The following is an 18,616-nucleotide window of genomic DNA, read 5'->3' as shown; positions in this document are numbered from 1 at the left end:
TCTCAAAGAATAAAACAGATTTTATGCTGCCTACCCTAAGAATAAGCAGTGGATTTTCCCAAGTCCACCTTAATAATAGCTTATGATCTTTTCTTTTAGGGGAAATCCACTGTTTATTCCTAGAGTAGGCAGCATAAAAGCTCTTTTATTTTTTGGGATTTTGTCAGGTATTTGTGAGCTGGGTTGACCACTGTTGGAAGCAGGATACTGTGCTTAATGGACCTTTGGATTGTCCCAGTATGGCAACTCTTATGTCCTTATGAAATTATCCAAACCTTTTTTTAAACCCTGCTAATCTAGCTGCTTTTACCACATTCTCTGGCAATGAATTCCAGAGTTTAATTATATGTTGAGTGACAAAATATTTTCTATGGTTTCTTTAAATTATTATTTACTACTTAGTATCTTCATTGCATGTCCTCTAGTGTTTTTGGGAAAAAGTAAACAATTCACATCCACCTATTCCAGTCCACTCAATATTTTATAGACCTCAGCTATTTCTTCTACAAGCTGAAGAATCCTAGCCTCTTTGGCCTCTCCCAACACCATTGGAAGAAGCACACTGTCCCTTTTCCAAATGAAATACCATGTTAGTTGTTTGTTTTATTATTCTCTCCCCAGTGATAATATCAAGTTTGTTAAATTATGATCACTGATGCCAAGTGGCTGCACCCCTGTTACCCCTCGCACCAGGATGTAGAGTAGTTTTCTGCCTCTGGTCAGTTCCAGGACCATCTGCTCCATGAATTTATGGCATCTAGAAACTTTGTGTACATGTCTGGTCTAGGAAAGTTATCTCCCATGATTAGTGAGTTGGCAGTTTTATTAGCCTGATTAATATCTATCTGTATCTTTACCTGGTCAGCTCAATGGTAGTATTCTCCCACTGCTTGACTCTTCCCATCACACAATTTGACTCCTACAGAATTTTAACTTACCCTTAAGTGTCTCTAAGAGGCCTAACTAAAGATTGGATTGGATCTTCATTCTAATGCCTCCATCTTAATTTTTAGACTTCTGGCATTTACATAGATGCACAGGGATGGCAATCTTCAAAGCTATTCCCTGTTCTTGGGTGTGGGTTAGGGTAAGGATTGAAATTATGTCTGCTTTGATCATTTCAAATAGTACCCATGTTATTTTGGTTGGAAAAGGTATCACAGATGACGGAGGTGTGTGTGGCTGTGGGCACTTTTTCCTTAGATAATTTCAAATTGAAATAGCTGTAGTAGATGAAGCAGATAAAGACTATGGCCTAGATTCACTAAACTTACCGATCTGGATCATTGTTGGGCGATACTTGGCCGAGTTTTGCCAAGCAACTGATTCACTACAGATTCTACATGCAAATGGTCTGATCGGACGCACGCCTTATAGCGATCCCACTGATTGCTGTAAAAGCGATTGAAACACATGCGCAATTTATTGGTGCAATTTATGCATGCTCTAGCTCTTCGCCCTTACTATGTAGTTAGTGGGCGGGGTTTATTCCCACATGTCATTGGCGGCAAAGCACAAGCTCAAAAGGGGGAGGGGTGGCTGCAGTTTACTTTTGCTGGCCCTATAAGTTGGACATTTTTAAAAAGGAATGATTTATGACCGACACAGTGAATTATTTTGTGTAGCCAGAACAGAACATGCGGGCTCGCAATGCACTTACAGAATATATAAAAAAGTAATTCTTACGCATATGTAAAGATATTTTACAGTTTTATTTTTAATGTTGATGGTTGTTTTATATGGGGTTGTAACCTCGAGTCTGATATTTCAGGGCGGAAGAGGGCAGGAGAGTCTTGAAACTTGAATTAAGCGACTGGTCCTGTGCAGTCATTTCTTTTTGGATCGGCAAACCCAATCGGTGTTTCTTCTTCTGCTTAGTGAATCGATGGCTTCCTACTTTTGTATGCCATTTCCCCTCATTTGCATGGGTGGATCAGAGCGGAGATTGATCAGGAAACTGTTTAGTGAATCGGGTCGGGGAACGATCGCAAAACCAATAAAACTGGTTTTGTGATTGTCGGGAGGTTTAGTGAATCTAGCCCTATCTGATCTTTCTATATTGCCCAGTTATCCCTCTCCACAGTAAGGATATAATCTCACAACTGCCTGCTACCAAGTCTGATGAATTGTAAGATATCATTTCCTGTCTAGAATAGATAAGGCCATCTTCCGTGTTGGTCCTTCACCATCTTTTGAATAGTTTTAGTAGTATTTAGCTCACACATTTCCAGTATGGTTAAAGGTGAGTCAACTACTATAAATGCTTACTGACCTTGAATATCACATATCTTGCCCACACTTCTCAAGCTCTTACCTGATATTCTAGATTTCGAAAGAACCTAAGAATAGCCATACTATGCCAGACCAATGGGCCATCTAGCCCAGTATCCTGTTTGAGCAGTGACCAATCGAGGCAAACCCCCAAATAGTAGCAACATTTCACGCTACTGATCCCAGGGCAAACAGTAGCTTCCCCCTTGTCTGTCTCAATAGGAGACTATGGACTTTTCCTCCAGGAACTTGTCCAAACCTTTCTTAATCCCAGCTACTCTAACCGCTGTACCCATATCCTCTGGTAATGAGTTTCAAGGCTTAACTATTTGTTTTAAAACTGTTTCCATGTAATTTTGAGTGTCCTCTAGGCACACCTTTACCCTTATACCCCACCAACTTAACTCTAAACCCTGTAATATCCCCCCCTTCCCTGCCATGCTTTCAGGTGTTAAACTTTACTTTGTGTTTATACACATTGACAAATAATGAGGGCTGTTTCCAAAAGTCATATTCTACTGTATATTTAGAAAGCCAGAACAAGCCTTTCTCTTCTAAAAATATCTGCTATCTTTTTAATTGTTTGCTGAGCATTATGTATTGCCTAGGGTTAATCTAGCTCTCTTTCTCTTATTAATCTCCATAGAACACTATATTTTGCAGGATATAAGAAATATAGTGTAATGTAAAGACTTGTTTTGAGATCAAACAGTATAACACGTTTTAATAAAACATAATGTAATTTATCCAGATAAATGGGCTAGTTGAAAATGACCCTCTCTTCCTGCTGGTTCTTTGAGTTTATCTGGCTATCAGGAACTATTATTTTGCTTTCACTGCAGTAGTTCTTTACACTCTCACCCCTACCCAGTACTAAGCGACTGCCTATGAATAATTGTTAGGCCAGCTCTGCCTCCAGGACTTCTAGTTATTGCAGGACTTAGATTTGAGCCATCAGTTAATGCTAGGTCCCTTGCATAACCTACTAGCCAGACCTGACCAAGAGAGAATTTAAGAAACTCAAGCCAGGATTTTCAAAAACCCGTGTTAAAAAGCGACGGTCTGCTAATGCAGCCGTTTCGATACCAAATCTAAAAACCCGAGACATTCTTAAAAAATCGCACATGCAAATAAGATCAGTGGACAGTAGCGAAGATTTCCTACATTTTTGCACGTGCTCATCGCTGATGGGCACATGCACAGAAAAAACCCGTATAAAACAAAAACACACTCTCCCGCTGCCCCTGTTAGGATGCAGCAGGAGAGATGACCATTCTCTCCGCTGCATCACAACACCCTAACATCCTGGCCGCGACTCACCCGGCAGCAGGAGAAATGCCCACTCTCTCTTGCGGCATTAAAAAAAATCCTGCCCAACCTGTTGTCTAAACTGGGTATTCCCCTACCCGGTGCATCTTTTAATGCACCGAGGATGGGCCCAAGGCCCTGATTGGCCCAAGATGTTTAAGATCCCTTTTGTGGGAGGGGCCTTAAACAACTTGGGCCAATCAGAACCTTGGGGCTCTCCCTGGATGCATCAGGAAGGGCCCTAAGGCTTAGATTTGCCCGGAAACCCTATAGGCAGGGCCTTAGGCATCCGGGCCAATCAGAGCCCTAGGACCCTTCCTGATGTATATATTTTTGCGACTATTTGGAATGTATTTCCTTATGAAATTAGATCTCTTGTCTCTCTTCATCTATTTAGGAAATCCCAGAAAAGCTATCTTGTCTCCATCTATTTAGGAAATCCCTGAAAAGCTTCTTTGTCCTATTCTTCTTTCATAACAATAATGTAAACTGAATCGAGCCCCAATATTTGGTGATGATATGGTATATAAACTTAAGGATTGGATTGGATTGGTTATAGCTTGGGTATCTTCCAATTTCTTCTCTTTTGATGGTGCCTCATTCTTTCCTCTGAATCTCTCAGCCAATCTCACCTCCTAAGACAAGCTGGTATTTTTCAGCTATGACATACCAAAGTAGGAGATTTGCTTGTTTTATTTTGATTGTGCTGGAATGCAGAATGAGGGAAAGGGGGGAAATACCATGGCATTCATGTAAATCAGAAGAGCTTAAAGAAATGGGCTCCAAATGAGTCTCTCCAGAAAGGGTTTCCTTTTACTCTTCGTCTTCTGAATGGCAAGAAAAGGATCAACTTCCAGAAAGAAATTTATGGTGGACATACACTCTACAGTTATCTCCCCATCAGTGATACAGAATTGGTATATGGCATATTTCCTTGAATTGGAATAGGAGTGGGTATGCTATCTTTCTCACTCCAGTTCCTCCTCCTCCTGGTGAGATTAAGCACTGATAGGGTAAGCTGGGCTGGGAGATGAGTTGACAAATTTTCCAAATATCTACTTCCACCATTGGTTGGGGAGAGCCAGAGTTGTTCTCAGTGAATTGGGCGAAAGGTGAGTAGGGGAGGCTTTTCAGGCATCAGAATAAACCCAAAAACTGTATTAATATCAGCCTTCGAAACTGTGTCAATCTTAAAATTCTTCAGGATCTGTGAGAACAGTAAAAAAAATAAAATTAATCTCTACATATCTTCCAGCATCATTCTCTACCTTGTGAGACATATCCCTTCTCTTAAGGGTCTATGTTTATCCCACACAACCCCCCTCCACACACAGCTCAGGATCCTCTGTGCTTATCCCAGAATTTATCCTCCCCCTCAAGCTAAGGATCCTCTATGTATATCCCAGACTTTACATAAGAACATAAGAATTGCCGCTGCTGGGTCAGACCAGTGGTCCATTGCGCCCTGCAGTCTGCTCCCGCAGCGGCCCCCAGGTCAAAGACCAGTGCCCTAACTATGACCAGCCCTACCTGCGTACGCTCCGGTTCAACAGGAACTTGTCTAACTTTGCCTTGAATCCCTTGAGGGTGTTTTCCCCTATAACAGCCTCTGGAAGAGAGTTCCAGCTTTCCACCACTCTCTGGGTGAAGAAGAACTTCCTTACGTTTGTATGGAATCTATCCCCTTTTAACTTTAGAGAGTGCCCTTTACCCCTCATTCCCCCACAGAAGGATCCTCTGTGCTTATCCCAGACTTTGACTCTCACTCCCCTACACAGCTAAGAATCCTCTCTGCTTTACCCCTTATTCACCCCTTTCACTGTGCTTATCCTAGACTTGATCCCCTCACTCTCTTGCTAGATAAGAGTTCTCTATGCTTATCCCAGGCTGTATTCACACACACCATTGCTATAGATCTGCTATGCTTATCCCAGACTTTACCCCTTATTCCCCCGCAGAAGGATCCTCTGTGCTTATCCCAGACTTTATTCCATCCCCATCCCCAAGAACATAAGAAATGGGTGATGTGTCAAAACCATGTGGGACATGGAACCAAGAAATGCCATACTGGGACAGACCGAAGGTCCATCAAGCCCAGTATCCTGTTTCCAACAGTGACCAATCCAGGTCACAAGTACCTTTCAAGATCTCAAGGAATTAAACAGATTTTATGCTGCACATCTTATGAATAAGAAGTGGATTTCCCCAAGCCATCACAATGGCTTATAGATTTTTCTTTTAGGAAATTATCCAAACCTTTTTTAACTAATTCTAGAGTTTAATTACATGTTGAGTGAAGAAATATTTTCTCTAATTTGTTTTAAATATACTATTTAGTAGCTTCATTGTATATTGCTTTTAGAAAGGTTTTAAAAACACATTTGTTTGATAAATTTATTACTTAATCATTTTTTATTGTTTTAATTGTGCTACCCTTTTAATGCTACTTTGTATGATCTTATTGTTTTAATGCTAATGTATAATCTTATTTTATGTAAACATCACTGACTGTCCAGTTCTTCTTTTCAGTGAACCGCCCAGATCCTCTTTGGGTGGGCGGTATACAAGAATAAAAGTTATGTTATGTTATGTTATGTTATTGCATGTCCCCTAGACCTAGTATCTTTGGAAAGAGTAAACAAGTGATGCATATCTACCCTTTCTTTAGCGAAGACATGGGATTCCATACATTAACTGTTGCTTCCCACTAGTTGCGAATCTGCAGAAGGGTATCGCTCTGAACTCCTTCCCTTCTGCAGTGGGAAACAGCTCTCGTCAGTTTTTCCTTGTGCAAGCAAACTCAGAAGGTGTGCTCTGATCTGCTCTATTTCTTTTTGTTATTTTCGAGTGTTTTTGCCTTCGGTCTTCAATATTTTTTCTGCATGGCTTCAGTGCTTAGAGGTCCCCTTCATGGGCTTACTCTGCCATGGAAAGAATGCAGTCCTGCGTGGGTGGACAGCTTCTCCTAGGCCAGGGGTCTGCAACCTTTAAGACATAAAGAGCCACTTGGACCCGTTTTCGAAAAGAAAAAAAAACTTGGAGCCGCAAAACCATTATAAAACAAATCTAACACTGCATATATTGTTTCTTATCTTAATGCTATATACAGGATCACTAAATGGAAAATAAAATCATTTTTCCTACCTTTGCTATTTGGTGATTTCATGAGTCTCTGGTTGCACTTTCTTCTTCTGACTGTGCATCCAATCTTTCTTCCTTTCTTTCAGCCTCCTGTATGTTTCCTCTCCTCCAGACCTCATTCTCTCCCCCAACTTTTTCTTTCTGTCTCCCTGTTCCCCCTTCTTTCTGTCTCCGTGCCGTCCCCCAAGCCACTCGGTTTGCTGCCACCGCAATCGGGGAACAGCCCCCAAGCCACCGCCATCCCAAGCTTTCCCTGCAGAAGTGTTGCGCTGACCAGCATTCCGCTCCCTGACGTCAATTCTGACGTAGGAGAGGAAGTTCCGGGCCAACAAGGCATTTCTCCTCATTCCATCCAGCCTGAGCCCCATCTCTCCTTGATCCAGCATTTCCCTTCTGTGTCTGTCAGAATTACCATTCCACCTATTTTCCAGCATCACCCTTCTTTGTGTCCATCTCACCTATATCCCTATCTCACCATTTTTTCAGAATCTTCATTTGTCTCTGTCCTTGTCTTTACCCCATGTTCACCATTTGCCCTTTCAATGTCTTTATCTCCCCCAACCCCCCCCCCCCACTTTTTCAGCATTACTTCTATGTCTCTATTTCACCTCCTCTTCATGTCCCCTCTGTATCTCTATCCTTATTCAGTAGGTCATGCTTACTCTTTCTCTTCTTTGTGTCACTATCTCCATTTTCAGCTTTCCCCCCTTTTCCTTTGTTAATGCACCCTGTAGCCAGAATCTTTCCACCCTCCCTCCACTCCGGCCCAGCCCAGTATGAAATATTTCCTTTTATTTCCCTCCCCTCTCTCTTTCTCTCTCTCTTCTGCTCCCTCACCCACGAGTCCTGCATCTGGCCCTCTCCCTTCTACCTGCACCTGGCAACACCCCCCTGCTCCGCGGCTCTCTTCAGCAACTCGTCAGCAGCAGTGATCAAGACAAGCTACCGACATCGAGGCCTTCCCTCTACGAGTCCCGCCTTTGTGGAAAAAGGAAGTTGAAACAAGCGGGACTCGCAGAGGGTAGGCCCCGACGTCAGAAGCTTGTGTCGATCGCTGCTGCTGAGTTGCCGAAGAGAGCCGCGGAGCAGGGGGTGTGGCCGGAAGCAGGTAGAAGGGAGAGGGAGATAGGAAGGCTGTAGATCTCCGGAGCATGACACCGACCCCGGCCAGGATGATTTCTTTTTCAGGTGTGCATCTTACAAGTTCGGCGTCGCGGCGGGAAATAGCCATGCTGAGCAGTGAGCTCAGCACTACACAGATGAAAGCCTTGTTTGCTGATTGGTCCGGCGGCACGGCCGCCGGACCAATCAGCAAGCAAGGCTTTCATCTGTGTATGTGCTGAGCTCACTGCTCAGCATGGCTATTTCCCGCCGCGACGCCGGACTTGTAAGTTGCATGCCTGCGTGACACACTACCGGAGCCGCAGCAAAGGTGGAAAAGAGCCGCATGCGGCTCTGGAGCCGCAGGTTGCCGACCCCCGAACCTAGGCCAATCTCATTAAGTACCTCTGGAACCAGCCTGCTTTGTGTCTTTTCAGGAGTTTGGGGTTCATTCCCCTGGGAGCTGCTCACTGCTGATTTATCAGAGGCTTGAGCACAGGCTCTGGGGTCCCTGTGTAACAACCCTCTGGGTATCAAGGAGTAGGCTGCAAAGTTTCTCCGCCCAGCACAATGTGAGGACTTTGGGAGTGAGAGTTTGTGGTTGAGGTCCACCTGACTGGCAGCCATAAGATCTCCATCAATGGACTTGTACTTAGCTATCTCTAAGGCAGAAATCCTTTTCCTGCAGGCAGGCTGAATTAAGTTGATAAGCACCAGAAGTTACAGTGGGTACTTTCATTATTCCCTATGGGTAAAATCGGGGCATGGGGAGGTCTACAAATACCAGTTTTGAGGGTTTCTGGGGTTAGGGAATTTGGAGGTGTGGAACCTAATTTGCTATTTTTTTTTTTCAGTTTGACTTCAATGGGCTGTTTTTAGCGTAAATTTTCTGGTGATAGCCATCTTGAATTTTTAGTGATTTTTTTTCTAAGTTCTATTTTCTGCTTCAAAACCCCTTGTATTGCCTAGGGATGATCTGTAATGGATGCTCCAGGTCAGACTATCCCCAGTTCCTGTATTTTTTGTGCAGATGTACTTGCTGAGGAGCGGCCATGTTCCATGTGCCCTAGGGTGAGGGAGAAAGGGGCAGGAACTTTAGGCTCAGCCTCTAATCAAGTCATTTAGGGCGTTTGAACCCCAAAAGGCTCAGAAAGCACAGTCTGCAGGGAAGAGAGACCGCGAGTAATGAAGGGGCGAAACGCTAGCATGTGGTGGTGGAAGACAGCCTTCCCCAGTCTGGGATCTTACCGGGGTTCTCGGGCCCTCCAGTGGAAGGCTTTTCTGACTTTTGTCAGTCTTTTGTGGAAAACCTATTTAATAGGTCCAGAAAGTGCTGTGCTGCCTATGGACATGCCAGCTCTGTCTCCCAAGAATGTCTCTCCAACTCATACCATGCTGGCTCCCAGCAGAACTGGGATGATTGGAAGTCTCCATGCCCTTATTATCCATTGCTCATCTGCATCTGTGGATGATTTGGGATCATTTTCGAGGTCAAGAGGCAGGAGTAGCTGCAGATCATGATGAGGATCTCTCGGTGCATCACCTTTTTAAATCAGATTCTGTTTCACATGTCATGTCTGACGCTCTCTGCGTTGAAGCTTGAGACCTAGCAGCTCTTCACCTCTCAGTGTTCCATTATGAATGGCATTAATGCACAGACAACCTTTTTTCCTGCTCATCCAGACATCGTCTTCTTAGTCACTGACTAATGGAAGTCACCTGAAGGCGCTCTGAGCATGGCCAAGGCTATGTTTAGGCTCTATCCTATGGCTCCAAACTTCCAACAGGAGTTTGGGCAGCTGAAAGTAGATTTCACAGTAGCGCAAGTGACTAAGTGCACCTCCCTTCCTAGTGAGGGTGGAGTGATGCTTAAGGATACACAGGACTGTAACGTGGGCATGATACTTAAAAGACAGTTTGAAGCACTGGCTTTGGGCATCAAAGCTGCAGCAGCTGCCTCCTTCTTGGCACAGGCCTGTCATTCCAAATTGCGGACCAGCTCCTCAGATGACGCCTGTCCCCATATGTTTAAGGAGAAAGTGAATTATGTGGTCTGTGCTCTTTATGACATCATCAGAGTCCTGAGTAAGGTTTCAGCTTACTACATTTCTGCCTGCCAAATGCTCAGGATCAGACAATGTGCAGGCGACTCTGCCTCCAAGACCACTCTCAGCAGACTACTCTTCAAAGAACAAATGCTTTTTAGCAAACAGCTGGATGACCTCATGGCCAGTGTTGCAGATTGCTGCCTTAAATCCCACCCGGACAGCAGGAGCCGTCATTCTGCTGAGGGCAGCAGAGGCAGTTTTCATGCCTCCAGGAGATCCTGCCAATTTCCCTCTGGTTGCTCTTCTCAGAGGCCCTTTCAGGGGTCCAGACAGAGATTTGGCAGTTGGTACCAGCAACCCATGGAGGGGGGAGAAGATGGATGGTGGAGGGGGGGGAGGGAGAGATGAACTTGGGGGAGATCATGGAGAGGGAAGATAGACTTGGGTGAGAGGGAGAGATGGATTTGGGGGAGTTGGTGGACTGGAGAAGGAGGATGGGGAGAAGTGGGAGCTGAGGGAAGGCGGAGGAGGCTGTGAGCAGCGGAGAGCGGGGCCAAGGCAAGCAAGTAGGAGGCAGGGGACGGTGGAACGAGGAGCGGGTAGCGGCGAGAGTTAGCTCTGCCCACCCGCACCGCGTCACCGCCAGCGTCAGCTCCCGGACTTCCCCTTAACCAGGCGGAAGACAACGGCGCTCAGCTGTTCGGCGCGCAGCGAAGGCGAGCAGCAAAGGCGCTCGCCTTAGCGAGAGCGCCTTTGCGAAGGAGCCTTGAGAAGGAGCCAGGAGACCAGGCCGCCCAGCAGATCAAACTAGAAATTAGCTGCACGCCAGACACCACTCCTATACACCGAGGGACCATAGGAGCAAGAAAAGAGAAATGGAGGCAGCAGGAACCCAGCGGAGCTACCCAGTATACTGCACCGGGTGTCATATGTATGACTATCTCCCCTCCGGGAGGCAGGTGTACATATGCGGTCGATGCTAGGAACTGGATAGCCTGAAGAAGGAGGTCGGGAGACTGCAAGTCAGGGTCCAGGAGCTGGAGGGACTCCGCACCATAGAGAAACCGTGCTGGGCAACTGAGGATACCACCAGAGAGAGCCACATCATGGAGCAGGTTAGAGAGCTCGAGAAATTCATCGAGGAGGCCTGCAGGATGGTGGAGGCACAGGACCACCAGCAAATCAGAAGGGAACCAACAGTCGAAGGACAGAATCCACCAGACGCCATGGGAGTAGGACCTTGCAGAGGATCTGGACAGGCAGAGGAGGTGGAGACCCAACAGAACCCGGAGGAAGGATTAGCAGACCGCGCCACTGATACAGACCTGAGACCAGAGAGACAGCTGAGGAAGGGGAAATCTGCAATCGTAATGGGAGACTCAATCCTGAGAGAAGTGGACAGTCACATAGCAGGAAGGAGAGAGGATCGACTAGTGACATGTCTCCCGGGGGCAAGAACGAAGGATGTCATCGACAGAATTGAGAGAATCCTGGAAGGAGCTGAGACGGAGGAGACAGCAGTAATAATCCACGTTGGAACCAACGACGTCAGCAGGAGAAACTACAACAGGACTACATTAACGGAGCAGTTCAAGATCCTGGGGAGGAAACTGAAGCTGAGGACAAGGAGGATAGCCTTCTCAGAGATCCTGCCAGTACCAAGGGCGGACGCAAGGAGGCAGACCGAGCTGCAAGCAATAAACGGATGGCTGAGGAGATGGTGCGAACAGGAGGGTTTCTACTTTGTGTGGAACTGGTCAACTTTTTTGGGGAAGAACAAGCTCTACAGGAGGGACGGACTGCACCTGAGCACGGCTGGGACGAGGATGCTGGCACGCAATGTCCAGAGCGGCATAGACTTGGCTTTAAACTAAGGAGAAGGGGAAAGCCGATAGTCGATCTGACCTCGAAACATCGGACAAAAGTATCAAACAAGGATACTGAGCCAGGAAATTATAAAAGAGGGCTCGGGACTGAGTGGGAACTTTTGGAAAGAGGACCTAAGGACGCAATGCAAGGGCCCAAGGCACAAATTAAACCAGCAAACAGGATTAAGAGAGAACAGGAGCCAGAGGAGCGCCCAAAAATGGGGAAGCAGGCTGAGAACGAGATAGACATATCGCAGGATGAGGATGAACGAAACAAGGCTCGGGGACTGGCAATCCATGAGGGGGTCAGCAGGAGCGCCAAACCATGGGGAAAACCAGCAGGGAAGGCGAACAACCGGGACTTAAATTGCCTATACACTAATGCTAGGAGCCTAAGAGCCAAAATGGGAGAGCTGGATGTCATAGCCAGTAAGAAGGACCTAGACATAATTGGAGTCACAGAAGAAGATGATATCTTCAGTCTTACAGGGCCCTCGATAACCAGAGGACACTCGCTGAAAATCAGGGGAGGGAAATTTCAGGATGATGCTAGAAAATACTTCTTCACCGAAAGGGTGGTCGATCATTGGAACGAGCTGCCTCAGCAGGTGATTGAGGCCAACAGTGTGTCAGATTTTAAGAGAAAATGGGATATTCACATGGGATCAATAGGGGAGTAAAAGTCAGGGAGTGGGTCATTGGTATGGGCAGACTCGATGGGCTATAGCCCTTTTCTGCCGTCAATTTCTATGTTTCTAAACATGGTGGTCTGACGACAACAAATGGGATGTGGTCATACCAGGGTATAAACTCTATAGGAGAGACAGGACACACAAGAAGGGTGGAGGTATAGCGATATATATAAAGGACTCCATTCCTTCAACCAGAATGGAAACAACAGTAATGACGGACGGCTTGGAATCACTATGGGTTAAGCTACAAGGAGGAACTGGGGCAGACATAAAATTGGGTCTGTACTATCGCCCACCTGGACAACCGGAAGCAATCGACCAGGACCTGGAGGCTGAATTGAGGCAGGTATGCAAAAGTGTAGTGGTGATGGGGGACTTCAACTACCCTGGGATAGACTGGAGTATTGGACACTCAAATTGCACGAGGGAGACCAAATTCCTGGAGGCTATGAGGGACTGTTTCATGGAACAGCTGGTCACGGAACCAACACGGGGAGATGCCACTCTTGACCTACTCCTCAGCGGGCTAGGGGGACCCACAAAGGAGGTGCCACTAGGAAACAGCGATCACAACATGATCCAGTGCAAGCTAGAAAGTGGATCATCAAAGGTGACAAGAACCACAACCACAGCACTCAATTTTAGAAAAGGGAATTACGATGCCATGAGGAAAATGGTAGGAAAGAAACTCAGCGGCAGCTCATGGAAGTTGGGGACCTTAGAAAAAGCCTGGTCCCTACTCAAGGGCACGATGCACGAAGCACAGAACCTGTACGTCCCCAGGTTCAGGAAAGGGTGCAAAAAGAATCGAACAAAAACCCAGTGTGGATAACAAATGCAGTGAAATAGGCTATAAGTGACAAGAAAGCTTCGTTCAAAAAATGGAAAAAGGACCAAACAAAGGACAACCAGAAGGAGCACAAAAGACACCAAAGGGAATGTCACCGAGTGGTTAGGAAAGCAAAAAGAGAATATGAGGAGAGACTGGCGGGGGAAGCAACAAACTTCAAATCATTCTTCAGGTACGTGAAAGGGAAGCAACCAGCCAGGGAGGAAGTGGGACCACTTGATGATGGAGATAAGAAGGGAGTGGTTAAGGAGGAAAAAGAGATAGCTGACAGATTAAATAAGTTCTTCTCGTCAGTCTTCACGAGAGAGGACACATCCAATATTCCAGAACCCGAGGAGATCATAAATGAGGATCAGGGCTGGTCCAACTAGAGGTAAGCCAAGAGGATGTCCTCCGACAGATAGACAGACTAAAGAGTGACAAATCACCGGGTCCGGACGGCATCCACCCAAGGGTACTCAAAGAGCTAAGACACGAAATAGTGGAACCACTTCGCCAAATATGTAACCTATCCTTAAAAACTGGGGAGATCCCGGAGGATTGGAAAATAGCAAATTCTTGCTTTCCTCTTTAAGAAAGGTTCAAGGGGTGACCCGGGAAACTACAGGCCGGTGAGCTTGACCTTGGTTCCGGGAAAGATGATGGAAGCACTGGTTAAGGACAGCATCTGTGAACACATAGAAAACAATGGACAGCTGAAGGCGAGCCAGCATGGCTTCTGCAAGGGAAGGTCGTGCCTCACCAACTTACTGTACTTCTTTGAGGGGATAAACAGCCAGATGGATAAAGGGGAGTCCATAGACATCATTTACCTTGACTTCCAAAAAGCCTTCGACAAGGTACCACACGAACGGCTGCTTAAGAAGCTGTGGAACCACGGGGTGCAAGGGGATGTCCACCGATGGATCAAAAACTGGCTGGCAGGCAGGAAACAGAGGGTTGGAGTAAAAGGCCATTACTCAGACTGGCTATGGGTCACGAGCGGAGTTCCACAGGGGTCGGTGCTGGGACCGCTCCTGTTCAATATATTTATTAACGACCTGGAGGCGGGAACAAAATGTGAGGTTATTAAATTTGCGGATGACACCAAACTCTGCAGCAGGGTTAGAACCGCGGAAGACTGCGGAGACCTACAAAGGAACCTAATGATACTGGAAGAGTGGGTGAAAAAGTGGCAAATGAGCTTTAACATTGAGAAATGCAAGGTCATGCATGTAGGGAAAAAGAACCCGATTTTCAGCTACAAAATGGGGGGATCACTGTTAGGGGTAAGTAACCTTGAAAGAGACTTGGGGTGATGGTAGACACAACTTTGAAGGCGTCGGCACAGTGCGCGACGGCCTCTAGGAAAGCAAACAAAATATTGGGTATCATTAAGAAGGGGATCACAGCCAGGATGAAGGAAGTCATCATGCCACTGTATCGTGCAATGGTGCGCCCACATCTGGAGTACTGTGTCCAGTACTGGTCGCCGTACCTCAAGAAAGACATGGCGGTACTTGGAGTCCAGAGAAGAGCGACTAAACTGATAAAGGGTATGGAAAACTTCTCATATGCTGACAGGTTGAAAAAGCTGGGGCTGTTCTCCCTGGAGAAGCGGAGACTTAGAGGAGACATGATAGAAACCTTCAAAATCCTGAAGGGCATAGAAAAGGTAGACAGGGATAGATTCTTCACACTGTGGGGAACCACAAGTACAAGGGGGCACTCAGAGAAATTAAAAGGGGGCAGGTTTAGAACAAACGCTAGGAAGTTCTTTTTCACCCAGAGGGTGGTGGACACATGGAACGCGCTTCCGGAGGCTGTGATAGGCCAGAGCACGATGCAGGGCTTCAAAGAGGGTTTGGATAGGTTCCTAGAGGATAAGGGGATTGAGGGGTACAGATAGGAGTAGAGGTAGGTTATAGGAATAGTCAGGGACCACTGCACAGGTGATGGGCCTGATGGGCCGCCGCGGGAGCGGACCGCTGGGCGGGATGGACCTCTGGTCTAACCCAGCGGAGGCAACTTCTTATGTTCTTAAGATGGAGGGGAGAGATGAACTTGGTGGAGGGGGGGATGGACTTTGGGAAGATCATGGAGAGGGGAGATGGACTTGGGGGGAGTTGGTGGACTGGAGAGGGAGGATGGGGAGAAGATGGATGGGGGAGATAAACTTGGTGGAGGGGAAAGATGGATGGTGGAGGGGGGAGATCATGGAGGGAGAGATGGGGAAGGGATAGAAGAAATAATGGATCTAAAAACAGGAGAGGGAGAGAGATGGTGGACAATGGGATTTAGGGAGGGAAGGAACAGAAAGGGAGAAAAGTTGGACACAAGGGATAGTGTGGGGGGAAGAGATACTGGATAGGAGGGTAGTTAGAAAGAGAAAGTGAGAGCTGGTGGGGAAGGAGGGAGAAATGCTGGATGAAAGGGTAGTGGAGAAAAGGAGAGATGGATCTGGGAATGGTGGGGTCCATCACTGCAGCTACGGGAATAAAGACTGAAAAAAGGAAAGATGCCAGACCTCCAGGGTAGGGAAGGGAAATGGAAGGGGAGGAAAGAGATGGAAGACGGATGGTTAGCACAGAGAAAGAAGAAAACGACAAATGGGCAAGAGATCCTGTCAAGCAAGTTATCAGAACACGTTTGTCGTAGAGCCTGGGACCAAAATGATTTGAATAATGACCAGACAACAAAAGGTAGAAAAAATAATTTTATTTTCTGTTTTGTGATTACAATGTGTCGGATTTGAAATGTGTACCTGCCAGAGCCTGGTATTAGACCGCAAACGTGAGCTAGGATTTAACAGAGAGAGGAAAAGTCTTTTTTGTTTGTTTATTTTGTTTACACCACAGCTTCAGTGTAGGTGGGAAAGGGCAAAGGGGGTGGATTGAGTGAAGAGGCTATAAAATAAACCCACCAGGATGTTTGAAGATAACACCCAATTGGGCAGGAAAATCGAATCGAATCGAAAAATCAATTCAATAGGCTGAATCCACCTGGACAAACGGTAGCCAACGACAAAGAACTGGCAGCAGAATTGAGGCGGGAAGGCAATAACAGGAACGTGACAGTAATGGGAGATTTTAACTACCCCGGGATAAACTGGAGTATTGGAAACTCGAACTGTGCGAGGGAAACAGAATTCTTAGAGGCTGTGAGGGACTGCTTTATGGATCAGCTTGTCAAGGAACCAACAAGAGGGAATGCCACTCTTGACCTAATCCTCAACGGACTAGGAGGACCTGCAAAAGAAGTGGAAGTAGTAGGACCACTGGGGAACAGCGATCACAACATGATCCAGTACAAATTAGAAGTAGGTACAACAAAAGGGAAGAGAACCACAGTGACAACGTTCAACTTCAAGAAAGGGACTTATGATGCTATGAGAACAATGGTAAAGAAAAAACTCAGAAACAGCTCAAGGAAAACAGAAACCGTAGAGCAAGCCTGGTCTCTATTCAAGGGCACAGTGCAAGAAGCACAACATATGTACATCCCCAGATTTAGGAAAGGGTGCAAAAAAAACCGAACAAAAGACCCCGCATGGATAAACAATGAAGTGAAGACAGCGATAGAAGACAAGAAAAAATCATTCCGGAAATGGAAAAAAGACCAAACTGGGGAAAACTTGAAGGAACACAGGAAACGCCAAAGAGAATGTCATCAAGTGGTTAGGAGAGCGAAAAGGGAATACGAAGAGAGGCTAGCCAGGGAGGCAAAAAACTTCAAATTGTTCTTCAGATATGTTAAAGGGAAGCAACCAGTGAGGGAGGAAGTAGGACCGTTGGATGATGGAGATAGAAAAGGAGGGAAAGGAGGTGGCCGACAGGTTAAACAAGTTCTTCTCGTCAGTCTTCACAAGCGAGGACACATCCAGTGTACCAGAACCAGACAGGATCTTCCATGGAGACCAAGAAGAAAAACTGTCAACAATAGAGGTAAGCCATGAGGATGTCCTCCAGCAGATAGAAAGATTAAAAAGCGACAAATCACCAGGCCCTGACGGAATACACCCTAGGGTACTAAAAGAACTAAAAAACGAGATAGCGGGAATACTCCAACAAATTTGCAACCTATCCTTGAAAACTGGAGAGATCCCGGAGGACTGGAAGACAGCAAATATTACACCTATCTTTAAAAAGGGATCGAGAGGAGACCCAGGAAACTACAGGCCGGTAAGTTTGACATCGGTTCCGGGCAAGATGGTAGAAGCACTGATAAAGGATAGCATCGGTGAGCACATCGAAAAAAATGGGCTGATGAAAGCGAGCCAACATGGCTTCTGCAAGGGAAGATCATGCCAAACAAACTTACTGCACTTCTTTGAGGGGGTAAACAACCAGTTGGACCAAGGCCAACCCATAGACATCATTTACCTCGACTTCCAAAAGGCCTTTGACAAGGTACCCCATGAGCGGCTACTTAGGAAGCTGTGGAATTACGGGGTGGAAGGGGACGTACACAGATGGGTCAAACACTGGTTGGCAGGCAGAAGGCAGAGGGTTGGAGTGAAAGGTCACTACTCGGGCTGGATGAGGGTCACGAGCGGAGTTCCGCAGGGGTCAGTACTCGGACCACTGCTTTTCAATATATTTATTAATGACCTGGAAACGGGGACGAAATGTGAAGTTATAAAATTTGCGGATGACACCAAACTCTGTAGCAGGGTTACAACTGCCAAAGAGTGTGAGGAACTCCAAAGGGACCTAAACAAACTGGAGGAGTGGGCGAATAAATGGCAGATGAACTTCAATGTAGGGAAATGCAAGGTCATGCATATAGGGAAAAAGAACTGGATGTTCAGCTACCAAATGGGGGGATTAGTATTAGAGGGAAGTAGCCTTGAAAGGGACTTGGGCGTACTGGTGGACACAACAATGAAGTCAACGGCACAATGCGCAGCAGCCTCAAAGAAGGCAAACAGAATGTTGGGTATTATCAAGAAGAGCAAAGAGGGAATATGAAGAGAGACTAGCGGGAGAGGCAAAAAATTTCAAATCATTCTTCAGGTACGTAAAGGGGAAGCAACCAGCGAGGGAGGAAGTGGGGCCCTTGGATGATGGGGATAGAAAGGGAGTAGTGAGGGAGGAAAAAGAAATAGCTGACAAGTTAAATGACTTCTTTACGTCGGTCTTCACGAGGGAGGACACATCCAACATTCCGGAACCAGAGGAAATAGAAAATGGAGATCAAGATAACAAGCTGGTCAAATTAGAGGTGAGCCAGGAGGATGTCCTCAGGCAGATAGACAAGCTAAAGAGTGACAAGTCGCCAGGTCCGGATAGCATTCACCCAAGGGTGCTCAAGGAATTAAGGAATGAAATAGCAGAGACACTTCAGCAAATATGCAAC

The 18,616-nt window shown here is 46.3% G+C and overlaps 1 protein-coding gene across 3 annotated transcripts in view; it reads right to left on the bottom strand.

Moving 5' to 3' along the window:
* Positions 1-18,616, bottom strand: part of LOC117353600 (cytochrome P450 11B, mitochondrial-like) — a 122,026-nt gene that overhangs the window by 744 nt on the left and 102,666 nt on the right. Inside the window, exon 9 of one of the 3 annotated variants that reach the window (XM_033929734.1) lies at positions 355-4,786. The exons of the other annotated variants lie outside the window; for them this stretch is intronic. Coding sequence (XP_033785625.1) covers positions 4,673-4,786 — 114 coding nt within the window. The 3' untranslated portion in view covers positions 355-4,672. Of the gene's footprint in view, positions 1-354; positions 4,787-18,616 lie in introns of those variants that run through there. 3 annotated transcript variants of the gene reach the window in all.

The sequence above is a fragment of the Geotrypetes seraphini genome, chromosome 2 (assembly GCF_902459505.1).
Source record: "Geotrypetes seraphini chromosome 2, aGeoSer1.1, whole genome shotgun sequence".
Classification (NCBI taxonomy): Eukaryota; Metazoa; Chordata; class Amphibia; order Gymnophiona; family Dermophiidae; genus Geotrypetes; species Geotrypetes seraphini.
Note: the sequence above shows the minus strand (reverse complement) of the source record. Positions and strands in the feature narration are given on the sequence as shown.